Here is a 19,966-nt window from a genome sequence, read left to right on the forward strand (position 1 = left end):
GGCCTTGGAGGTGAGTGTCCTGCTCCCCCAGTCTTGGCCCCAAGGCAGCAGCCCCTCCTGCTCCATTGAGGGGGAGAGAAGCTGGGGGCTTAGTGGGAGGAGGTGCGGTCGGCTCTGCAGGAGGGTGCAGGGGAAGGAGACATTAGGAGGGAAGAACTGCATCTTTCCAGAAAGTTCTCCCGTTGGGGGTTCCCTCCAGCCTGGCTCAGCGGCATGGGTCTGCTTCCTTCATCCGCTGGGGCAGGACCATCGCACAGAGGCTGCTGGGCACCGCCCGGGCAGCTTCATCTTGATAGAACGTGGCCTGACAAGGATGCACCTGAGGCCACAGCTTGGAGCAGGTGGAGGAGGCAGAGAAGGGGGAGGTGGGATGTGAACAGGGGTCCCTATGGCTCCGGGGGTTGGAGATGGAGCAGGTGGGGCCCCTGGTGGGGAGGCTGCTGTCTGCCTGGCGTGCTGGCCTGGGAAGAGAGGGGAGGCAGGGACAGCACTCAGGACCACTGTCCTCTCTGAGGCTTGCAGGGGCAGGGGCCTGGGCAGAGCCAGTGGACAGGACCATGGGGGTGCTCAGGGTTCGAGTGAATGGCCACCTGGATGGAGAGAGGGCCGGTGGTGCCCTGAGGTTCCCGTGGCCAGGCTGGGGCTTTGATGCAGACTCCAGACTATCTACACCCGAACTGGAGGCTGGGGGGTCCCTGAGCCTCAGTTTCCCCTTCCGTGATGGAGCCATGCAGCTGTGGAGAGAGCCTTCCTGGAGAGGAGGTGCTGGGGGCGGGAGCCCAGCCAGGGCACTCAGCTGCCCTGTCCTCCCCAGCACCTCCGTGGTGGGAGGGGAGGGAGGTGGAGGTCTGAGGTCAGGCCCCTCTGGGACTTGCTTGCTCCTGAACAAAGATAGTTCCTGGGAGGATGGCGAGGAGAGAAGTGCAGCCCCCAGTCCCCCTCGTGGCTGTGAGGAGTGCCATTTGCTCATCCTGCCGTTGCTGCCTCCCCGGCTGACACCTGGGCGGCTGCCCCCACCTGCCCTAGCCTGGCCCCTGCCCATGCTGCCTCCTCCCGAGATGCCCTCTCACTCCACCTGTCCACAGTGGCCCCTGTTGCCTCCTCTCATGATGCCCTCTTGCGCCACCCGCCTGTGATGTCCTCTCGCCCTGCCTGCCCGCAGTGCACAGGTTCCATGTGACAGTGGCTCCAGGCACCAAGTTGGAGAGCGGCCCAGCTACCCTGCACCTCTGCAATGACGTCCTCGTCTTGGCCAGGGACATCCCGCCGGCTGTCACGGGGCAGTGGAAGCTGTCCGACCTCCGGCGCTACGGGGCCGTACCAAGCGGATTCATCTTTGAAGGCGGGACCAGGTGTGGGTACTGTAAGTACGGATGTGTGGGGTCACTGGGCAGCAGCAGCACTCCCCGCTTCCCCCCGAGAACTGCTGGCTTCGGGCCAACCGACCCCACATGCAGGCCGGCCTGCTGGCATTTCCAGAACGCATCGGCAGGTGGACGGAGTCTCCCCACGCTCGATGTCTGAGGTCCTCTGCCCGCAGGAACCTCAGTGTGGAGTGTCGAGGCTGGGCCTCGGCTACCTCTGCTCTTCCTCACTGGAGGGAAAGAGTTCAGGGATGCGAGGAGGGGCCTGAGGCCACAGATCCTCAGAGCCGCTCATATCCAGATTTCATGGAAAGGAAAAAACAAAGAACAAACGCATTTAGCAGCGGGGAGTGTGAGCTCCCACATGAGCACCGCAGAAACACATTCCTGGACCAAGAATTCCTGGTGGACATGCCAGCCACTGCGCCTGTGGGCTGCCCAGAGCTGCCCTAATGTCCCCAGTGAGGTGGCCAGGCCGTGGGTGGGGATGGCCTGAGAGCCGCCCTCAGCCAGGGGAGTGAGGGAAATGGGAGCAGGAAGGCACTCGGCCCTCCCCAGAGAGTCTGAGGTACCCGCCAGGGCTGCTGCAGGAGCAGGTTGTTCCAGCAACCCCCTCTACTTTCTTCCATGTTGGGTGCAGACGTGCCAGGTTGCCCTGTGGACCTGCAGTCCCCGCGGAGGGTGTGACGCCTCCTCTCTTCTCTCTGGAGGGGCAGCTGCTCATTGGCCAGGCTGAAGGCAGGCAGAGGGACCTCCTGTGGGCCTGGTTTGGGGCTGAGAGGACTGTTGGCTCACACTGGCGGGGGCTCTGGTGGAGCCTGGATGTGTCTGGGTGGAGGAAACGCAGGCAAGGACACAGCTGGGACCTCATCCTGCAAGGGCCAGCTGGGACACGGGTGCAAGCCCATCTGGGTGCCACGTTCTGCCACCTTCTGCGCTGGGCGCTGGGAGCAAACCCAGTGGGTCTTGCGGCAGGAGCCAGCCCTGTTGGGGCCTTTGAGGAGACAACATCTGACCCTTGAAAGGGGAGCAGGGCAGTGAGGCTCAGGCTCCACGGACCAGGGGCATACACAGCCAGGTGCAGGAGGCGTGCAGGGCAGAGCTGGCCCGGAGTCTCGGCCCCTGGGGCTGGCTATGGCAAGGGCCATAGCCAGAGTCCAAAGGGCCTTGGCCCCTCTGGGATTGGAGAGCCAGTATGGATGGGCAGGGCCACTGCCTACGCCAGCTGTGAGCTGGTGCGGGGGGGTGGGGGTGGGGTGGTTCCCGGGAGAGCTAGGACACCTGTCGGGGTCCCATCTGCCCCCAAGCCCTCCCTGTGGCAGGCCGGAGGTTCAGCAACTGGGGCTTCGGGAGCCACTGGGGAGTGGGTTGGCGGTGGCTGGGCACAGTGGGTGGGCCCAGCGTCCCTGTCCTTTGTCGTGTGGGAAGCCAGAGCTGCAGGCTGTAGTTGTCCTGTCTGTGGTGTGCTAGGTTTGGGGGTGCCTGGAGGAGGGGGACCCATACCTTCCTTTCTGTCTGTGAATTCCTTGGCACGGGCAGGCAGCCGGCTGGGGTGGTGCTCTGTGCTCACCCTCTAAGCCGGGGCACGGTGGGAGAACCTGTTTCCTTGGAGACCTGCATATTTTGTCTGGGCCATAATGGAATGGGGCCACTGGATGTTTTTCCTCTGAGGCTGTGGAGGTTCACATCCCTGCCAAGGTGTGGGTGGCCCCTTTTCCGCGGGTAAACAATCCCACACCTGGGGCTGTGCTTCTCCCCAGGGTGAGGCTGCTGTGCCGTTTTCCTGGGCTGCTCAAAAGCCAGGGGGCACTCTTGTGGGGCCGTCTGTCTCACTGCTGCCTCTCCGAGCAGCCCCACCTGCAAACCTGCAAACCGAGCTGGCCCCACAGAACCCACAAACCTGCAAACCGGGCTGGCCCCACAGAACCCGCAAACCTGCAAACTGGGCTGGCCCCACAGAACCCGCCTTTGCAGCTCAGTGCTGAATGTTCTAGTCCCCGGTGGGACCCTGGCCTGAGAGAGGAAGGGCTCTGGGAATTCAGTCACCGACGGCTGCACACCCCGTAGGGCAGGTGGGTTCTGGAGGGCCAGGCTGGAAGGCTTGGCCGAGCCGCCCATCTCTGTCCCCAGCAGGCCCTGCTGGGCTGTATCCTCCTGGAGACAGGTGTGGCCACCACCCTGGGTGGTTTAGGCTGGGTCTTAGACTCAGCCAAGCGATGGTGTTCTCAACACAACACTGAGTGCAGGCCGTGTGGCTGGAGGGACGGGGCATCTGTGGCACATGTGGGCAGCCTGGGGCCTCCTGCGGGAGGGAGCCAGCAACTTGGGTGGTCCAGAGGCAGCGGCATCAGCTTCCTGGGGCTTCTGTAGCAGATGACCCCCAAGAGAGGGCCAAGTGTCCAGAATGGGTTCCTTCTGCAGCCTGGAGGCCAGAAGCCCCAAATCAAGGGGTCCTCAGGGTTGGCTTTTTCCAAAAGCTCTTGGGGAGGACCCATGGGAAGGTCCTTCCTGCCCCTTCCAGCCGCTGGTGGCCCCGGTGGCCTCGGCTCGTGGCTGTGCCGCTCCAGTCCCTGTGCCTGCTGGCTCCTGCATGGGCCTTCTCTTCAGTCTCTTGCAGTCCGTGGACTTACGGCCCACCTGGATGACCCAGGGTGACCCCATCCCGAGACCATCAATTCCATCCGCAGAGGCCCCTGTTCACAGGCCCTGGTATGTGAACACATTTTGTGGGCCACCATTTGGCCCACAACCGGGGCCACTGGGGCGGAGAAAGATCCAGAATCTGAATCCCAATAAGTCTGTGGGTGTCGTCACATTCAGTCTGGAGGTCACAGCTGGGCTGGAGTCGTCGGAAGGCCCTGGAAGGTCTTGGGTGTAGGAAATTCACATTTCCTCCTTCCCCAGGGACAGGTCCTAGCCTGGCTCCCAATCCCCAGAACCGCCTCACTTGGCACCGCCACAGCCAGCTCTGCAGAGAGCAGAGAGGGTGACCCTGGCCCAAGGCGATGGCCGCGCCTCACTCGTGCTGAGACGCTGGGCATGGCTGTGCATCATGGGGGCCCTGGTGGGGGTTGGGTGGAGACAGGCCTGGCTGGTCTTGGTGCCTGGGGGTGGAGGTCTCTCTGTGGATAGCTGCCTGTTCAGAATGGGACAGGAGGTGGCTTGGTGACAGCAACCCCCGGGTCCCCAGTGTGGCCCAATTCCCTGTCTCTGTTGGTCATGGGCCTGTGGTGTGGACTCCTGGAGCTTGGCCCGAGTGCACTTGGCACATGGCAGGCAACGGTCTGTGGACAGCTCAGGGCTGCCGGCTCCAGCCTCACACATGGGCAAGTGACTGGGCCCCGCCTGCGGGGACGGACTGTGCGTGGTGGAGAGTGATGCAGAGAGGGCCACTTACCCTGGGACAGGCTCAGCTTGCAGCACAGAGGGAGGTGGGCCCCAGAGAGGGTGAGCCCACCCAGAGCCCAGGAAGGAAGGGCTTTGGAGTGGCAGGGAGACGTTTGAGCTGGGCCTTGAGGGTGAATGGAAGCTTTTGGAGGTGCCCCCTTTTCCCCCCTTACCTGCTCTCTCCAGCTGGGTCCAGTCCAAGGACCATATCTGCCTCTTCACCCAGCCTCTGGGGGCCACCTGGAGCATTTGAAACTCATTTTGACTTTTAAAAATGATTAAGAATGTGGCCAGGCACAGTGGCTCATGCCTGTAATCCCAGCACTTTGGGAGGTGGAGGTGGGAGGATCACCTGAGGTCAGGAGTTCGAGACCAGCCTGGTCAACATGGTGAAACCCTATCTCTACTAAAAATACAAAAATTAGGTAGGTGTGGTGGCAGGTGCCTGTAATCCCAGCTACTCCAGAGGCTGAGGTGGGAGAATCACTTGAACCTGGGAGTTGGAGGTTGCAGTGAGCTGAGATCCCGCCATTGCAGTCCAGCCAGAGCAACAGAGCCAAGACTCTGTCTCAAAAAAAAAAAAAAAAAAAAAGTGAAGAATGGAAACCTGAACCAGGAGGCTCCTGCTACATGAACGCTGCATCTGCCCAGCTCTGGAGAGCCCCCTGCCGGCTGCCTTTGGCCACTGCCGCCTGCAGGGGCAGCCTGGACAGAGCTGGGTGGAGCACTGGCCTCAGGCAGCAGGGAGTGCCTTCAGCGGCTTCTCGTGGCCAGGTGCTGGGCCTAGGGATCAGATGGCCCGGCCTCAGAGCCTGTGTGAGACTGAATGAGGCATTTTCAGTCCTCACAGGGTGCAAGGGGAGCCAAGAGGGGCACAGACCCCAGGCTGGGGCACTAGGGGAAGCTCTCTGGAGGGGTGAGCCTCAGGGGACTTCTGCAGGGTGAATAGGAGTTAGCTCAGCTGTCAGAGGGTAAGGGGTGGAGGGGGGTGAAAAGGGCACTTCAGACATCTTTGAGCACGAATGGGTGTCCCGAAGGGCTGTGTAGGAGCCCTGTTAGGTGGGGATAGGAGGCGTGAGGGTGCAGGAGGAGGAGGAGACAGGGCTGGGTTGTAGAGGGTTGGCTAATTGGACCAGCGTTTGCACCATTGTCTTGGAGTAGCAGGGAGCCACTGAAGGTGCTTGAGCAGGGGGAGTGTTTTATATGCTAATGTTGACCCCAGGGTGCAGATGAGCATGGAGGAAAAGGCTGGGAGGGGCCAGAGAAGGTTCTGGTTGAGGTCCAGAAGATGGAGGGCGAGGCTGCCCCAGGCAGCAGCTGCCTGGTTGGGGGATGGGAACCCTGTGGATGGCAGGAATGTTAACAAGGTGGTGATGGACAAGGGAAGGAGGGGCGGCCCGGGAAGGGGGGCCTTCTAGAGCGGTGCCTCTGGACTGGGGCTGCTTCAGGAGGGCAGAGGAGGGGTGGGAGCTGACACCCACTGCCAGGCTCCAGGACTTCCTCCGCCCGAGACCCACCAGGTGGGGCCACTCCCAAGTGCACAAGAAGCTGCCACCTTGGGGGATGGAGAGGGCTGACGGTCATGTTATCAAGACTTCTCAGTCCTGCCCATGCCTGCCTGGCATGAGCCATCCAGGCCACCCTGGTCACCCCGATGTTTGTTCTCTGAGGAGCTGGGATTCTGAGCACTTAAGATTCTGACATCAAGGGGCAGCCATGAGGGCGCTCAAGATTATTGAAACAGAAACCGTCCTAGGTCTAATTGGCTCATTGAATGTCTGCGTGGCAGCCACGAGGACACGCAAGATTATTCAAATGGAAACCATCTTAGATCTAATTGGCTCATTGAGTGTCTGCGTGGCAGCCACGAGGACACGCAAGATTATTCAAATGGAAACCATCTTAGATCTAATTGGCTCATTGAATGTCTGCGTGGCAGCCACGAGGGCACTCAAGATTATTCAAATGGAAACCATCTTAGATCTAATTGGCTCATTAAATGTCTGTGTGGAGGAGCATTTTCTTTCTCAAGCCGGTGAGTCCTGGAGTTAGTGCGACAGCTTTTTCACTGGAGACGTGTTTCTTAGGAAGCAGGTGCATCTGTAATGTGGGTGAGGTTTGCCTGCAGCTCGGCAACCCCAGCCTCTGTCCAGAGTTGGGGCCACCCTGAGCCCTGCAGGTCCTGGCCTTCTGCTTGTGTTCTGCTGACTCTGTCCTGCTGACTCTGTCCTGCTTCTCGGCGTCTCCCATGCTCTTTCCTCCACCCTCACGCCTCCTATCCCCCCCAACAGGGCTCCTACACTGCCCTTTAGGACACCCGTTTGTGCTCAAAGATGTCTGAAGTGCCCTTTTCACCCCCCTCCGCCCCTTACCCTTTGACAGCTGAGCTAACTCCTATTTACCCTGCCACACCTAGTGGCTGGTGGCTGTTCGGTGGCTGGCGATTCTGTGGGCCAGGGATCTGGACAGGGCTCAGTGGGGACAGCTCATCTCTGCCCCATGAGGTGCTGCCTGGGGTCCCTCGGGCAGTGGCATTTGGCTATGATGGGGCCCAAAGGCCCAGGAAAGCGTGCCGGCTGTTGGCTGGGTTGCCTCAGTTTCCCTACAGGAACCTCACCCTCCGATAGAACACCTTGGGCTTCTCAATAGGTTCTAAGAGGGCAGAAGCAGAAGCTGCCAGGTCTCTGATGGTCTTGGGGGCAGGGCTGGGAGAGCATCCCTCGTGCCACTTTATGCCAGAGCCATTACTGGCTGACTCCGATTCTGGGGAGGGAGTGGACCAGCCTCTCGAGAAGGGGCGGCCTCCGAGGGCAGGGATAGGGGAAGCAGAGTGGCCGGCTTTGCTGCAGCCACACCTGTGCGATACAGCAAAATGGGGCAGGCCCTGTTCTTCCCCTCTTTACCCAAACACACAGGCAAACAGTAAACATGCTCACGCCGTCTTGGGGAAGGGGCCGGGGCGGGGGCGCTCAGCAGCCTCTCACCTATGTCTTTCCACCCAAGGCTGAGCACTGGGGGGTCTCCTGGTTATGGCGCTTGGGTGGACACTGAGACCACAGACGGCTCGGGCTCCCTGCTGGCAAGGTGCTCAGCCTGGCGGCCGGGATAGCAGCAGACGGGGCTCTGCCCTAGAGGAGGCGTCCGTGAGAGCATCACAGAGGGGCTGTCGGGGTCAGGGGACTGAAGGGGGCCAGGGGCCAAGAAAAGCAACATGAAAGGTGTCGTTATGTGGCCCGAGTCTGGAAAGGTCTGGGGTGTTCTAGGTGGCCAGGGCTGTGGAGGGTGGGGACGGCAGCTTCCCGAGTGGAGATGTGGGGATGTGGAGGGTGGGGAGGGCAGCCTCCCGAGTGGAGATGTGGGGGTGTGGAGGGTGGGGACGGCAGCCTCCCGAGTGGAGATGTGGGGGTGTGGAGGGTGGGGACGGCAGCCTCCCGAGTGGAGATGTGGAGATGTGGGGGTGTGGAGGATGGGGACGGCAGCCTCCTGAGTGGAGATGGCAGGCAGACGTGGTGTGCAGAGGGAGCTTTGAGCATTCCCAAGACTGTGGGGGGCTGGGTGGGAGCGGGGAGCCTGCGGGCAGGGGTGGAGCATGAACCCAGGGAGGCCCAGCGAGAGCCCGGCCGTGTGGTGTCCTGGGAGGCCATGGCCCAAGACCTTGGCAGACCAGCATTGGAGATGGGCATCTTTCTCCAGGGCCACTGATGTCAGCTCTGCTGGCATGGATGATGGGGGTGGCTGGCGAGGGTGTCGCGCTGGCACGTGGGAGGCCGAGGCTGGCGGTGGGCTGTGCTCCAGGCCTTGCCTGGTTGACTGTGTCTTCGGGGTGAGTGATGCTCCGCAGACGCCCCATGGAATGCGGGCCGGCTCCACTCCTTCTGTAATGCGGTTTTTTATAGTCGGGGGACTCATTGTCCCGCGGCCACTGCCAGCTGTCTGTAAGCTCAGGATTAGAGAGCCCGGCCTTTCGTGAGAGCTGGGGCCGGGCCGGCTGGCTGAGCCCTTCATAGGGAGGGGCGGACCACGGGGACAGGGAGTGACTGCCTGGCACTGAGTGAGCCAGCAGACAGCATGATGGCCTTCTCCTTGCCTGCCCCCAGGGCCTGGTGTGGGCTCTCTTCTGTCCACCCTACCTGGCTTGGGGGCCCCACCCCATCACGGCCCTCCTGAGCCTCTCGGGGCATCCTCCTGGATGGCACCGTGGCGGGCATTGGCCTCTCCTCCATGCCTCACCTCCACTTCTGGTCAGGAGCACCCCTCACCCACAGCAGGACTGGAAGCTCTGTGGGGCCAGGAGGTGCCCAGGGGGCCAGGGGACTTGGACTTGAGTCCACCTGGTGGCTGTGTGACGGTGGACAGGTGGCATGCTCTCTCTGGGCTTCAGTGTCCTTGTCGCTGAAGCAGGAATGGCGCTATCCCGTGACCCAGTTTGGGGACACTACGTGGAAGGAAGCATCCACAGCACAAGGTGCCGCTCACCCTCGTGTGCCCGGGGTGGCTGCCAAGGGGCCGGCAGCGTCGCCACGTGTCAGGGCTGGCCCGAGTTCCGTGTCCCTGGAATCTACAGCCTGCGTTCCGTGAAGGCGGAGCGTGACTGGGCAGCAGGCAGCGGGGATTCTAATGCCGAGATTTCCCTTCCCCCCGACTCCTGCCCGCCCAGGCGCCTTCCCTCCTGCGTGCCTTTCTTTGGGCAATGGGCAGAGGCCCCGGAGCGGGCGGGATTCCTGTGAGGTGACGCCAGCCGGAGTGTCCAGCCAGGTGCAGCCAGCCCAGTGGCCCATTCACACGGCCGCCAGGGCTTCATTCACCCCTGGCCGGGAGGGCAGCGCCCCCGTGACTTGCAGCTGGGGCTTCTCCACGGGTGGGGGCTGCATTGCTCTGCCAGTGATGCCGGGCTGGTGCCTGGGGTCCCTCCTGCTGCTGTGGGGGTGCAGGGGTGGGTGCTGGCCCCAGGATGCTGCACACAGCGTCAGGGCGGCACCCACACACTGGCAGCTCCAGCTTCCCCCTGAAAGATGACCGAGGAGGTGGGGAGGCCGCCTAAGGTGGGGAGGACACGGTGCTGGCCAGCAGTGACGGCCACAGCATGTGTGGGCAGGTGCCGTGCCACACCTTTTACAAACATCTGAATGCAGCCCTCACGACAGTCCGGGGGAAGGAAGTGTGGTCACGAGGCAGCTGTCCTGGGATGTGACCCCAGCTCCAGGTGGCACAGCTCTCTTCCCCTGTGGCCGCAGAGCCCTGAGGGGACCCTACTTGATGTCTCTGGGGTCTCCTGGCTGCTTCATTTGCCCTCAAGACGGCTGTGGGGGCAGGGTCGCTGGGACCTTGGGGCAGAGGAGGGACTGATCAAGGCGCCTGCTGGGTGGCAGAGCAGCCACATCCCCCCATCCTCACAAGCAAGCCCGGAAGGCAGGTGTGTGGGCGGGGGCACCCATCTGTCCAGGGCAGGGCACCCCCTCCCTCCTCCTCCCCACAACCTGTCAGCTGCAGGACCTAGGATGGGCGGGGCAGCACTCACCCCAGCGCCCAGCAGCCCATGCCGTTCCAAGATGCTGCCCAAGTTTGAAGGGTGCGACGGGGTCCCTGGGGAGTCCAGAGGCTCTGGGGACCCAGCTTCACAGAGCCAGGCGTGGTGTCGGCTCTGGGCACCTGGCTTTGCAGGGCCAGGCAGGGTGTCGGCTCTGGGCACCCAGCTTCACTGGGCCAGGCTGGGTGTCGGCTCTGGGCACCCGGCTTCGCGGGGCCAGGTGGGGTGTTGTTGTCGGCTCTTGGTGGAGTTTGATCCAGTTTCCTGCGTTCCTCCTCTTCAGGTTCCCCAGCCCGCACTCGGGCCAGGCTGACCTGTCTCTGTCCTTCCTCTGCAGGGGCTGGCGTCTTCTTCCTGTCCTCGGCCGAGGGGGAGCAGATCAGCTTCCTGTTCGACTGCATCGTCCGAGGCATCTCCCCCACCAAGGGCCCCTTTGGGCTGCGGCCGGTTCTCCCAGGTGCGTGTGGAAGCCTGGCCGGCCGGGGAGGGTGCGCTCGGCGGGCTGTGCGATGTCCTGGGGCCGGGGCCATGGTGATTTGTCAGCCCAGTTAGGTGGCCGCCCTCCCCACCCCCAGCTAAGGAACCAGAGCCTTTCCAGGCCAGGACTGCAGCCTGGGCTTCCGCAAGCCCTGCTGAGGGATTCAGAGCAGTGGGGGCTGGGCTCGTACCTGCAGGTGCTCTCCCTCAGGGGTCTGAGCTGTTGGAATGCTCGGGCCTACAGCTTTCTGGCTGGGACAGTCAGCCACATCTGCCATTGTGCAGTAAAAGACCCTCTGACCCACCACCACCATTTTCCACGCCCAGGAGCAGGGAAGGCCTTGCCCAGGCTTGGTGGCCCGGGGCAGCTGGTCTGACTCTGCAGCTGGGGTCGGGACTGGCTCTGCCTGAGCCCGGTGTTTAGGCCCAAGGCCACCTCGGGAGATGCCCTGGCTGTGGGGTCTCAGGGCACATTGGGCTGAGGGGGTCTCATCTTGTCTCACCCACACTTCCTTGGCTGTGGCTGTGGCACTCTCTGCAGGAGTCCTTGGCCAGGGATGTTGCTGGACCCCAGAGGGGCTCTGGTGCCTGGGCACGGTGGGGCTCCCCAAGTCGGGGCAGGTGCTGGGCCAGGTACCTCCATGGGCTCTCTCAAATGCTCCTCTAGCTCCACGAGGGCAGCGTTTGACCCAACGTCCAAGTGAGGCCTAGGCCATGTGGCGGGTGAGCAGCAAGCTCACATGTGGCACCTCCTGGCACTGGCACCCCTGCCGTGGCGTGGCAGGGAAGGGTGACTGGGAGGGCAGTGGCGAGCAGCATGTGGGGCGGGACCTGGGCCTCCCTTCTCCTGGCCACAGCCCCCAACGCCCCCTGCCCACACCAGCACAGTCCTGTTGGGGGCAGCCCTGGGAGTGGGGAGGTGGCACCTATGGCCAGCACCCTCCCTGCTGCCCCGCCATGCTGGATGGTGCGGCCGCACCCCTGCAGGTGTCTTCCTGCCTAGCGGCTGCAGGCAGGTGTGGATAGTGTGGTCGGCGTGGATGACGTGGTCAGCGTGTTTGGCTGTGCAAGGCGAGGGTGTGCAGATTGCAGGGCAGGGACAGGGCCGGGCAGGGGCAGCAGGAGGCTGAGCAGGGCTCCCTTCTCTCTCCTGTTCCCCTCAGGCGGTTCCTGGGAAGCAGGGAAGCAGTACTGGGCAGAGGGTGCCAGGGAGGATTTGCCTGGGACACCCACTAGATGGGACAGGCTCCACCTGCGGGCTGGCCCCAGGCAGGGCCATTGCTGACGGCTGGAGAGGGTTGGGCTGACCAGAAGTCCCAGACCCCACTCCACAGGACATCCTTGTCAGAGTCAGCTGGGAGCTCTCAGCTCTGTTGTCAGGGCCTCAGCCTGCAGCTGTGCTCCCCCTAAGCTGTGCCCCCAAGCTGTGCCTCTGCAGGTGTGTGGGGGCCTCAGGCCATCCGGAGGTGCTGGCTGAGCTGGGACACTATGCTGGGCAGCACCCCTCCGGAGGAGTCGTGGGCCCAGCCCCCGCAAGCTGGACTTCTGGGAGGGTCTGGGCAGATGGGTTCGTCTGCCTGTGCTGGCAGCACACTGGAGCCCCGTGATCACAGGGCTCCCACGATCAGAGCTCTGCGGGCAGCATCCTCACGCTCTGGGCTTTCTGCCGTCCTCCTGTGCTGAGTCCGCTGTGACCCACTAGGGGGGCCGAGAGATGCAGGAAGTCCAGCCCCTTGGTCTTCCGCATGTGGACACCGAGGCCCAGGGGCAGCCAGACCCGCCAGGAGCAGGCGGGAAGGGCTCAGAGGTCCGGGGTCCACCATGCTCTGAGCACGGTGTGCATGTTACCTTCTTGGCCTGGCCTCCACAGGGGTGAACCGTTGCTGCACCCCATTTTGCAGACGAGGGTGAGAGGCTCAGGGGGCGTGTGGTGGAGCTGGGAGTCGATCCGTGTCTTGCTGGCCCACCAGCTACTGGATGGGAAATGGTGGGAGGTTGTGTCCTGCATCCTGACCCTGGTGTCACCGAGGGGCCACTTTTCGTCCCAACTGTGGGGCATTGGCTTTGGGGGTGGCTCTGGTCGGAATGTCCCAGGGCTGAGGGGCAGTCGTGCTGTCCTGTCACTGTGCTTGTCTTCAGCCTGGACCCTCAGCGCACCAAGGAGCCAGGACTGGTGCCTGCTGTCCTGCCCACGCAGCTGAATGTGTCTGTGAAAGCGCCAGGAGCTGCCAAGCCGGGTGGCCTGTGGGCTCCATGGCCACCAGCAGGCCGTGTCAGGAGGGACTAGGGCCTGAGCTGGCACAGGCTTGGCTGCCATCGCCTTCCACCCTCCCAGGCACAGGCGGGGAGGGGACAGGAGAGAGGCTTGTGCCGCCCCCATCCCTGTCCCCAGCAATGCTACAGACAGGGACACAGGGTCTTGGGCTGGCAGGGCCCCAGGCTGACCGGGGCAGTGCCTTGGGGTGGCCATACCCGGAGGCTGGGGGAGGCTCCTCCAGACCCTTCTTGCGTTCCTGGGCCCGGTGCTGTGAGCTCTCCCCTGCCCGTGGGGAGGGCTCTGTTTTGAGGTCCTGATGGGGCCTCCTGTTGTGCTCAAGGGCCCCAGCTGGGCGCCTGTGTGGGCTGAAGGTGTCAGCAGAGGACAGTGTCCTATCAGGGACGGGGCCTCTTCAGCCTAGATGTGAACCTGGACAGGGACACCATTGCTTTCTCTGTTTCTCCGGAACTCTGACTATGGGGTCGTGACGTCTGGCTCCAGCCTCCGCCAGGCTTGGTTCTGTCTGCCGAGGCTCTGATCTAGGTGTCCCAGGCTGGGGACTGTACCTTCCAGTCCTCTGTGCCCTGCCGAATTTGGTGTAAACTTTTCATGCTGCCACTGCTCCTGGACTTTGGGGAGAGCAGGTCCTTGGACCTGTTTCGGTTCAGTCCTGCAGGTGCCCCCAAGGTGGGTGGCAGGAGGTGTGTCCTGGAGGCCCAGAGGAGGCCACTTGGAGCAGGACGGGGTCGGTTTGCTCTTGTGGGTGTGGCTGTGGCTTCCCTGCCAGGGAAACTCTTTGGGATGACTGTGGCCGTGGGTGCTGTGGATGTGGAAGGGGCAGGGTCTTGAGCCCTGCTGTTTGGAGCAAGGTAGCCACTCGGCCCAGTGTTCACATCACTTAGTGCCTAGGACATCTCAGCATGGGCGGGGGCTTGGGGACCAGGGCAGTGATGCTGAGGCTCGTGGCAGTGGTGCTGAGGGGCCAGTGAGAGGTCCCACCCTGCCTGGACAGGAAGGGGAGGTTTCCTGCCACTCAGTCCCAGAGGACACATGGACAATGACTAAAGAGAGAGAGGCTGGTGCTCCCTGGATGCAGCCCTGAGGGGAGGGGCTAGGTGGGGCTGAGGGTCCGCAGACCACCATGCTCCCAGCCTTGGGCACAGTATGAGTCTCCATCCGAGACCCCAGGGAACCGTGGGGCCACCACAAGGTGGGTGGGCATTTCCCCAGGCGGAGGGGAGCCTGTGAGAAATGGGCACCGTGAATCAGGGGCGGGCAGCTCCTCTTGCAGCTAGGCCGGCCCTGGGGATGGGGGAGGGGCTGGTCATTTTTGGAACAGAAAATTGAAAAACTCGGTGGTGAGGAAGATGAGGAAGAGGGATCTGGCTGGCGTGGGGTCCTGGTGAGTGGACAGGTGGCAGGGCCATCCACGGGCACAGGGACCCAGCTGGGCAGATGGTGGCCTGGATAGGGACGGTGTGGGTGCCTGCGTTTGAGGCTCAGCATCTGGGATGAGGCATCGGGAGGAGCAGGGACTCCCAGGGGACTGCCACTCCACAGAGGGGGATAACCACGGAGTCAGGCTGGGCCTGGTGCCTGCAGGTGAGGGTGGGTGGTGGGGGCCACCTCCTCCACCGAGTCTTCTCTCTGCTGCAGACCCAAGTCCCCCGGGACCCTCTACCGTGGAGGAGCGTGTGGCCCAGGAAGCCCTGGAAGCCCTGCAGCTGGAGAAGCGGCTGAGCCTCCTCTCACACGCGGGCAGGCCGGGCAGTGGAGGTAGGGCCAGGGGCTGACCTGGGCTGTGGGACTTCGGCTAAGCCTCCAGTGGGAGAGCTCAGGAGGCATCCATGCGTGTGTGGGGGCTGCTGGTTCCCTCTGCTCATTCATTCATTCCTTCTCTCTCCAGCTCATTCATTCTTTCCTCCCCCCTCCGCCCCCCCTACTCATTCATCCTTCCTTCCCCCACCACCCCGCTCATTCCTTCCTTCCTTCTCCTCCCGTTCATTCATTCCTTCATTTCCCCCCACTCATTCATTCCTTCCTTCTCCCCCCTGCTCATTCATTTCTTCATTTCCCTCCTGCTCATTCATTTCATTTCCCTCCTGCTCATTCATTCCTTCCTTCCTCCCCATTCCTTCCTTCCTCCTGCTCCTTCATTCCTTCCTTCCCCACCCCCCGCTCATTCATTCCTTCCTTCCTCCTACTCATTAATTCCTTTCTCCCCATTCATTCCTTCCTTCCCCCCTCATTCATTCCTTCATTTTCCCCCACTCATTCCTTCCTTCTCCCCCTACTCATTCATTCCTTCTCCTGCTGCTCATTCATTCCTTCCTTCTTCCTCCTGCTCATTCATTTCTTCCTTCCTCCCCTGCTGATTCATTCCTTCCTCCACCCCCCTGCTCATTCATTCCTTCCTTCCCCCCTCATTCATTCCTTCCTTCACCCCCTCATTCATTCCTTCCTTTTCCCCCTGCTCATTCATTCCTTCCTTCCTCCCCTGCTCATTCCTCCCTCTTCCCGCTAATTCATTCCTTCCTTCTTCCTCCTGCTCATTCATTCCTTCCTTCCCCACCTTGCTCATTCATTCCTTCCTTCTTCCTCTCCTCATTCATTCCTTCCTCCACCCCCCTGCTTATTCATTCCTGCCTTCCCATTCATTCCTTCCTTTTCCCCCGCTCATTCATTCCTTCCTGCCACCCCTGCTCATTCATTCCTTCCTTCCCCCCACCCCTGCTCATTCATTCCTTCCTCCCCCCCCCCCGCTCATTCATTCTTTCATTACCCTCCTGCTCATTCATTCTTTCCTTCTCCCCCCGCTCATTCATTCCTTCCTTCTCCCCCTGCTCATTCATTCCTTCCTTCTCCCCCTGCTCATTCATTCCTTCCTTCTCCCCTGCTCATTCCTTCCTTCCTTCTCCTCCTGCTCATTCATTCCTTCCTTCTCCCCCTGCTCATTCATTCCTTCCTTCTCCCCCTGCTCATTCATTCCTTCCTTCTCCCCTGCTCATTCCTTCCTTCCTTCTCCTCCTGCTCATTCATTCCTTCCTTCTCCCCCTGCTCATTCCTTCATTTCCCTCCTGCTCATTCATTCTTTCCTTGTCCCTCCTGCTCATTCCTTCCTTCCTTCTCTCTCTGTTCATTCATTTCTTCCTTTTCCCACCCATTCATTCATTCCTTCCTTCTCCCCCTGCTCAGCTCATTCATTCCTTCCTTCACTTACAGTTCCACATTTACTAAACTCTGGTCTGAGGTGCTGATGGGAAGGGTGGTTCTGCCCTGAGAGCCTTTGAATCCTTTCCTGCCCACCAGCTTGTGGCCGGGGGAGACCAAGGCCCTGCGTGTTGGTTTTACCTTCTGTGCCCAGACAAAAGGCTCTAAGGCAGGTGAGCTGGCTGCCCAGGAGCAGAGGCACCTCCTCAGCTGCCAGTGGCTCTGGCTCTGTTGCTATTGTCGGGAGAGGAGGTGGTGGAAGGGGCTGGCAGGGCAGGAGGGGCCGCTGTGCTCCCAGAAGGGTGGCTGCATGGGTGACCCTGTGTTCCCAGAGCCAAGTGCATGGGACCAGCCATGCTGGTCCGGCCAGTGCCCTCTGATCACTGCCTGTCCCCCAGAGGGCACCGAGCAGACAGTGGTCATCTCCCCTCCTGCCCTGCCCCAGGAGGAGGGGTCTCAGGTTTGCAGTGAGCTTTTGCCTTCCTGGGGGTGACTCATAACTGCTTTCCACTTGGGAGCCCTGGAAGGCAGAGCAGGCAGCTTAGAGACGCAGCAGAGATGAAAGTGGCTTTCCCACGAGTGCACGAGGCCCGGCCTGGCAGGCAGGAGGCAGCCTGGGATCTGCACTGGGTGTGCTTCTCATCCCCCGCGGGGAGGGAGACCGGGAGTGAGGCAAGGACGCCAGTGTGGTGAGGGCAGGGGGCGAGTCGAGGTGTGTGGGCACAGCTGGGGCCTCGTGTCCAGGCTGGCAGGGCCTGGGAAGTTCTCAGGGAAGGGATGTCCATGCCAGCCTTGGGGCCATGACGGTGCGGAGGGCGAGCTTCCCCAGGTGGCCCTGGAAGGTAGTCGGGATGGCTGGGTATGGAGCGTGGGTCTCTTAGGCAGGGAGGGTGGGGAGCTCTAGGGGAGGGGAGGAGGCTGGGACCAAGGTAGTGGCAGGGGTGCTGAGAGGGAGGGGCGCAGGTCCTAGGAGAGCAGGTGGCAGAAGGACGGGAGCGGACAAAGAACAGGAGTGGATGAGGGGCAGAGGGGTTGTTGTTGGTGAAGCCAGGTTTCTGCTATAGTCCCCGGGGCTTGGGGGCTGGAAGGGGTGGGGCGAGACCAGAGAGTGCTGGCCCGTGGGGGTCCACCAGGCATCAGCCACGCCCTGCTCAGACCCCTGTACCCCCCAACTGCCTTGGCTTCCTGCTCTGTCTCAGGGGATGACCGCAGCCTGTCCAGCTCATCCTCGGAGGCCAGTCACTTGGACGTCAGCGCCAGCAGCCGGCTCACCGCATGGCCAGAGCAATCCTCGTCATCGGCCAGCACGTCGCAGGAGGGGCCTAGACCAGCAGCTGCCCAGGCCCCCGGGGAAGCCATGCTGGGTGCCTCAAGGCCACCCCCCAAGCCGCTGCGGCCGCGGCAGCTGCAGGAGGTCGGCCGCCAGAGCTCCTCGGACAGCGGCATCGCCACTGGCAGCCACTCCTCTTACTCCGGCAGCCTCTCGTCCTATGCGGGCAGCAGCCTGGACGTGTGGCGGGCCACAGACGAACTGGGCTCACTGCTCAGCCTGCCAGCAGCGGGGGCCCCCGAGCCCAGCCTGTGCACCTGCCTGCCCGGGGCAGTCGAGTACCAGGTGCCCACCTCTCTGCGGCCCCACTACGACACACCACGCAGCCTTCGCCTGGCTCCCAGGGACCACAGCCCCGCCTCGCGGGGCAGCCCCGGCGACAGTGCGGCCGGGGACTCAGGTGGCCAGACGTCCGCCGGGTGTCCCTCTGGCTGGCTGGGCACGAGACGGCGGGGCCTGGTGACGGAGGCCCCCCAGGGCAGCGAAGCCACACTGCCTGGCCCGGCCCCCGGCGAGCCCTGGGAAGCAGGCGGCCCCCACGCGGGCCCACCCCCGGCTTTCTTTTCGGCATGTCCAGTCTGTGGAGGACTCAAGGTAAACCCCCCTCCTTGAGAGCTGCAGATCCGGCCTGCGGCTGCAAAAGGGCTGAATTTGCCCCCAGACGGGAGAGGAGGTGGCGCCGGCCTCCTTGCAGACGGCTGCTCTGCGTTCTGTGGGAGGGACGGGGGTCTCCCGGAGAGGGGAGCTGGAGGGAGTGCCCTGTGGCTGCCAGTGGAGAAGGGGCTGACTTGGGGAGGTGAGTTCTGGAAGGCAGGGGCTCTGGATCCGGCAGGTCGGGGTCACCAGCGCCCCAAGGCCCAGCTGCTTCACTCTGTGTTCCCCCACCCCTGAGGATCAGGTGAGTGCTGCACCTCTGCTGGCTCGTGCCTCGTGCTGGGGTGCCAAGGGCTGGAGGCCCCACTGCTGGCCTTGTCCTCCTTGGGCCTCACGCCCCCTTCGTGGGTGGCCGGTTCTCCCCATCACCTCTCTGGGGCAGTCACACCACCTGTTGAGCACCAAGCTACCACAGAGGCTCTGGACACCCGGGCTCCACCAGCCCAGTCCCCCGGGCTCCGTGTGCGCTGGCCTCATCCCCGTCTGTGGGAGGAAACTGAAGCTCAGGAGGCTACGTGGCTTGCGGGGTCTCTGGGTTCTGGGCCCCACTGTTTCCCAGTGAAGCCCTCGTGGGAAGGTTCCGGGAGCAGGCAGTGTCCTCAGAGCAGCCTCACCTGCTGACCCCGCTGGGAGAGGCCGCGTGCCGCGTGCCCCGGGCCCCTGGTGGGAGCCCTGCTGGCTCCCGTCTGAACCTCCGCGCAGGGCCAAAGGCTGCCTTGGCCTGTGTTCCCCTGGCCCAGGGCTCAGCCCTTGCTTGGTGCTCAGCAGCTGGGCTCACCTGTGTCAGAGGCGGGGCTGTGTTGGGCCCATTGTCCCCCACCCTGGGTGGCTTCCTCTTGCACAGCCTGGAGCCTGCCCTGACCGTGGCCGAGCAGCTCCCTGTGAACACCTCGCTTTGTCCCTTCACTGTTGGCCGTTTCTAAACCCGGACGCTGTTTGTAATACATTCTTAGACTGGAAATAAAATGTTCTTTTCTTACCACGTTGTCCTCATCCGTTGCCCAGCCCTCTCCGCCTCCTCGCCCGCCCTCCACGTGGGGTCTCTGCCTGGATGCGAAGTCCCCAGGCCCGGCCTCCTTAGCCTTTATCTCAGAGAGTGCGAGAGGCCTCGTCCGTCTTGTGAGCCTTGGGCCTGAATGCTGTGGTGTGCGGAGAGGCAGCTCCGGGCAGCCCTCAGGCTGGGATGTGCATGTGTGGTGAGTGGTGTGTGTGTGTGCATGTGTGGCACGTTCCTGGGTGTGTCCTGGAGACCACAGTGGGGTCTGCAGTAGTCCCTCAGGCTCAGGCACGGGGCTCCTCAGGTCCCAGTGAGGGCGGACCTCAGGAGGGAGCTGGCTCTGAGCCCAGAGCCCCTGCCCTGCCTGTCTCCCCCATATGGGGCTGAGTTCCAGGCTTGTCTCAGTCACCCCTGCACATCTGTGTGGGTGCCTGCCTGCCCCCTTGCCTGCCACCGTGTTGGGGACTGACTGTGAGAGGGGAGTTCTGGAGGGCTGCAGCGGTGCCTGGTGAGCAAGCATGGGCTTTGGGGACTGAGTTTGGGCCACATCCACTACCTGCTGGCTAGGTGACCCCAGCAAGCCCCGCCCCTCTCTGAGCCTCAGTTTCCTCTTGCAAACGGGATGACAGACCCCGCCTCACTGGGCTGCACTGAGGGTCTGATGAGGTCACTCTTCAGGCGCTCAATAGCTGCCCATCACCATTACCCCTGCTGCTGTCACCTCCGGAGGGGGCCGCGCTAGTCTTGTTGCAGGACGAGTGAG

At 62.7% G+C, this 19,966-nt stretch overlaps 1 protein-coding gene across 2 annotated transcripts in view; it reads left to right on the forward strand.

Annotated features, from left to right (window-relative positions):
- Positions 1-19,966, forward strand: part of DOK7 (docking protein 7) — a 38,149-nt gene that overhangs the window by 11,987 nt on the left and 6,196 nt on the right. Inside the window, exons 4-7 of one of the 2 annotated variants that reach the window (XM_054484333.2) lie at positions 1,163-1,363; positions 10,616-10,735; positions 14,669-14,788; positions 17,422-18,146. In XM_054484333.2, coding sequence (XP_054340308.1) covers positions 1,163-1,363; positions 10,616-10,735; positions 14,669-14,788; positions 17,422-18,146 — 1,166 coding nt within the window. Of the gene's footprint in view, positions 1-1,162; positions 1,364-10,615; positions 10,736-14,668; positions 14,793-17,421; positions 18,147-19,966 lie in introns of those variants that run through there. The other variant, XM_054484335.2, reaches the window with a different exon arrangement.

This window comes from Pongo pygmaeus, chromosome 3 (assembly GCF_028885625.2).
Source record: "Pongo pygmaeus isolate AG05252 chromosome 3, NHGRI_mPonPyg2-v2.0_pri, whole genome shotgun sequence".
Classification (NCBI taxonomy): Eukaryota; Metazoa; Chordata; class Mammalia; order Primates; family Hominidae; genus Pongo; species Pongo pygmaeus.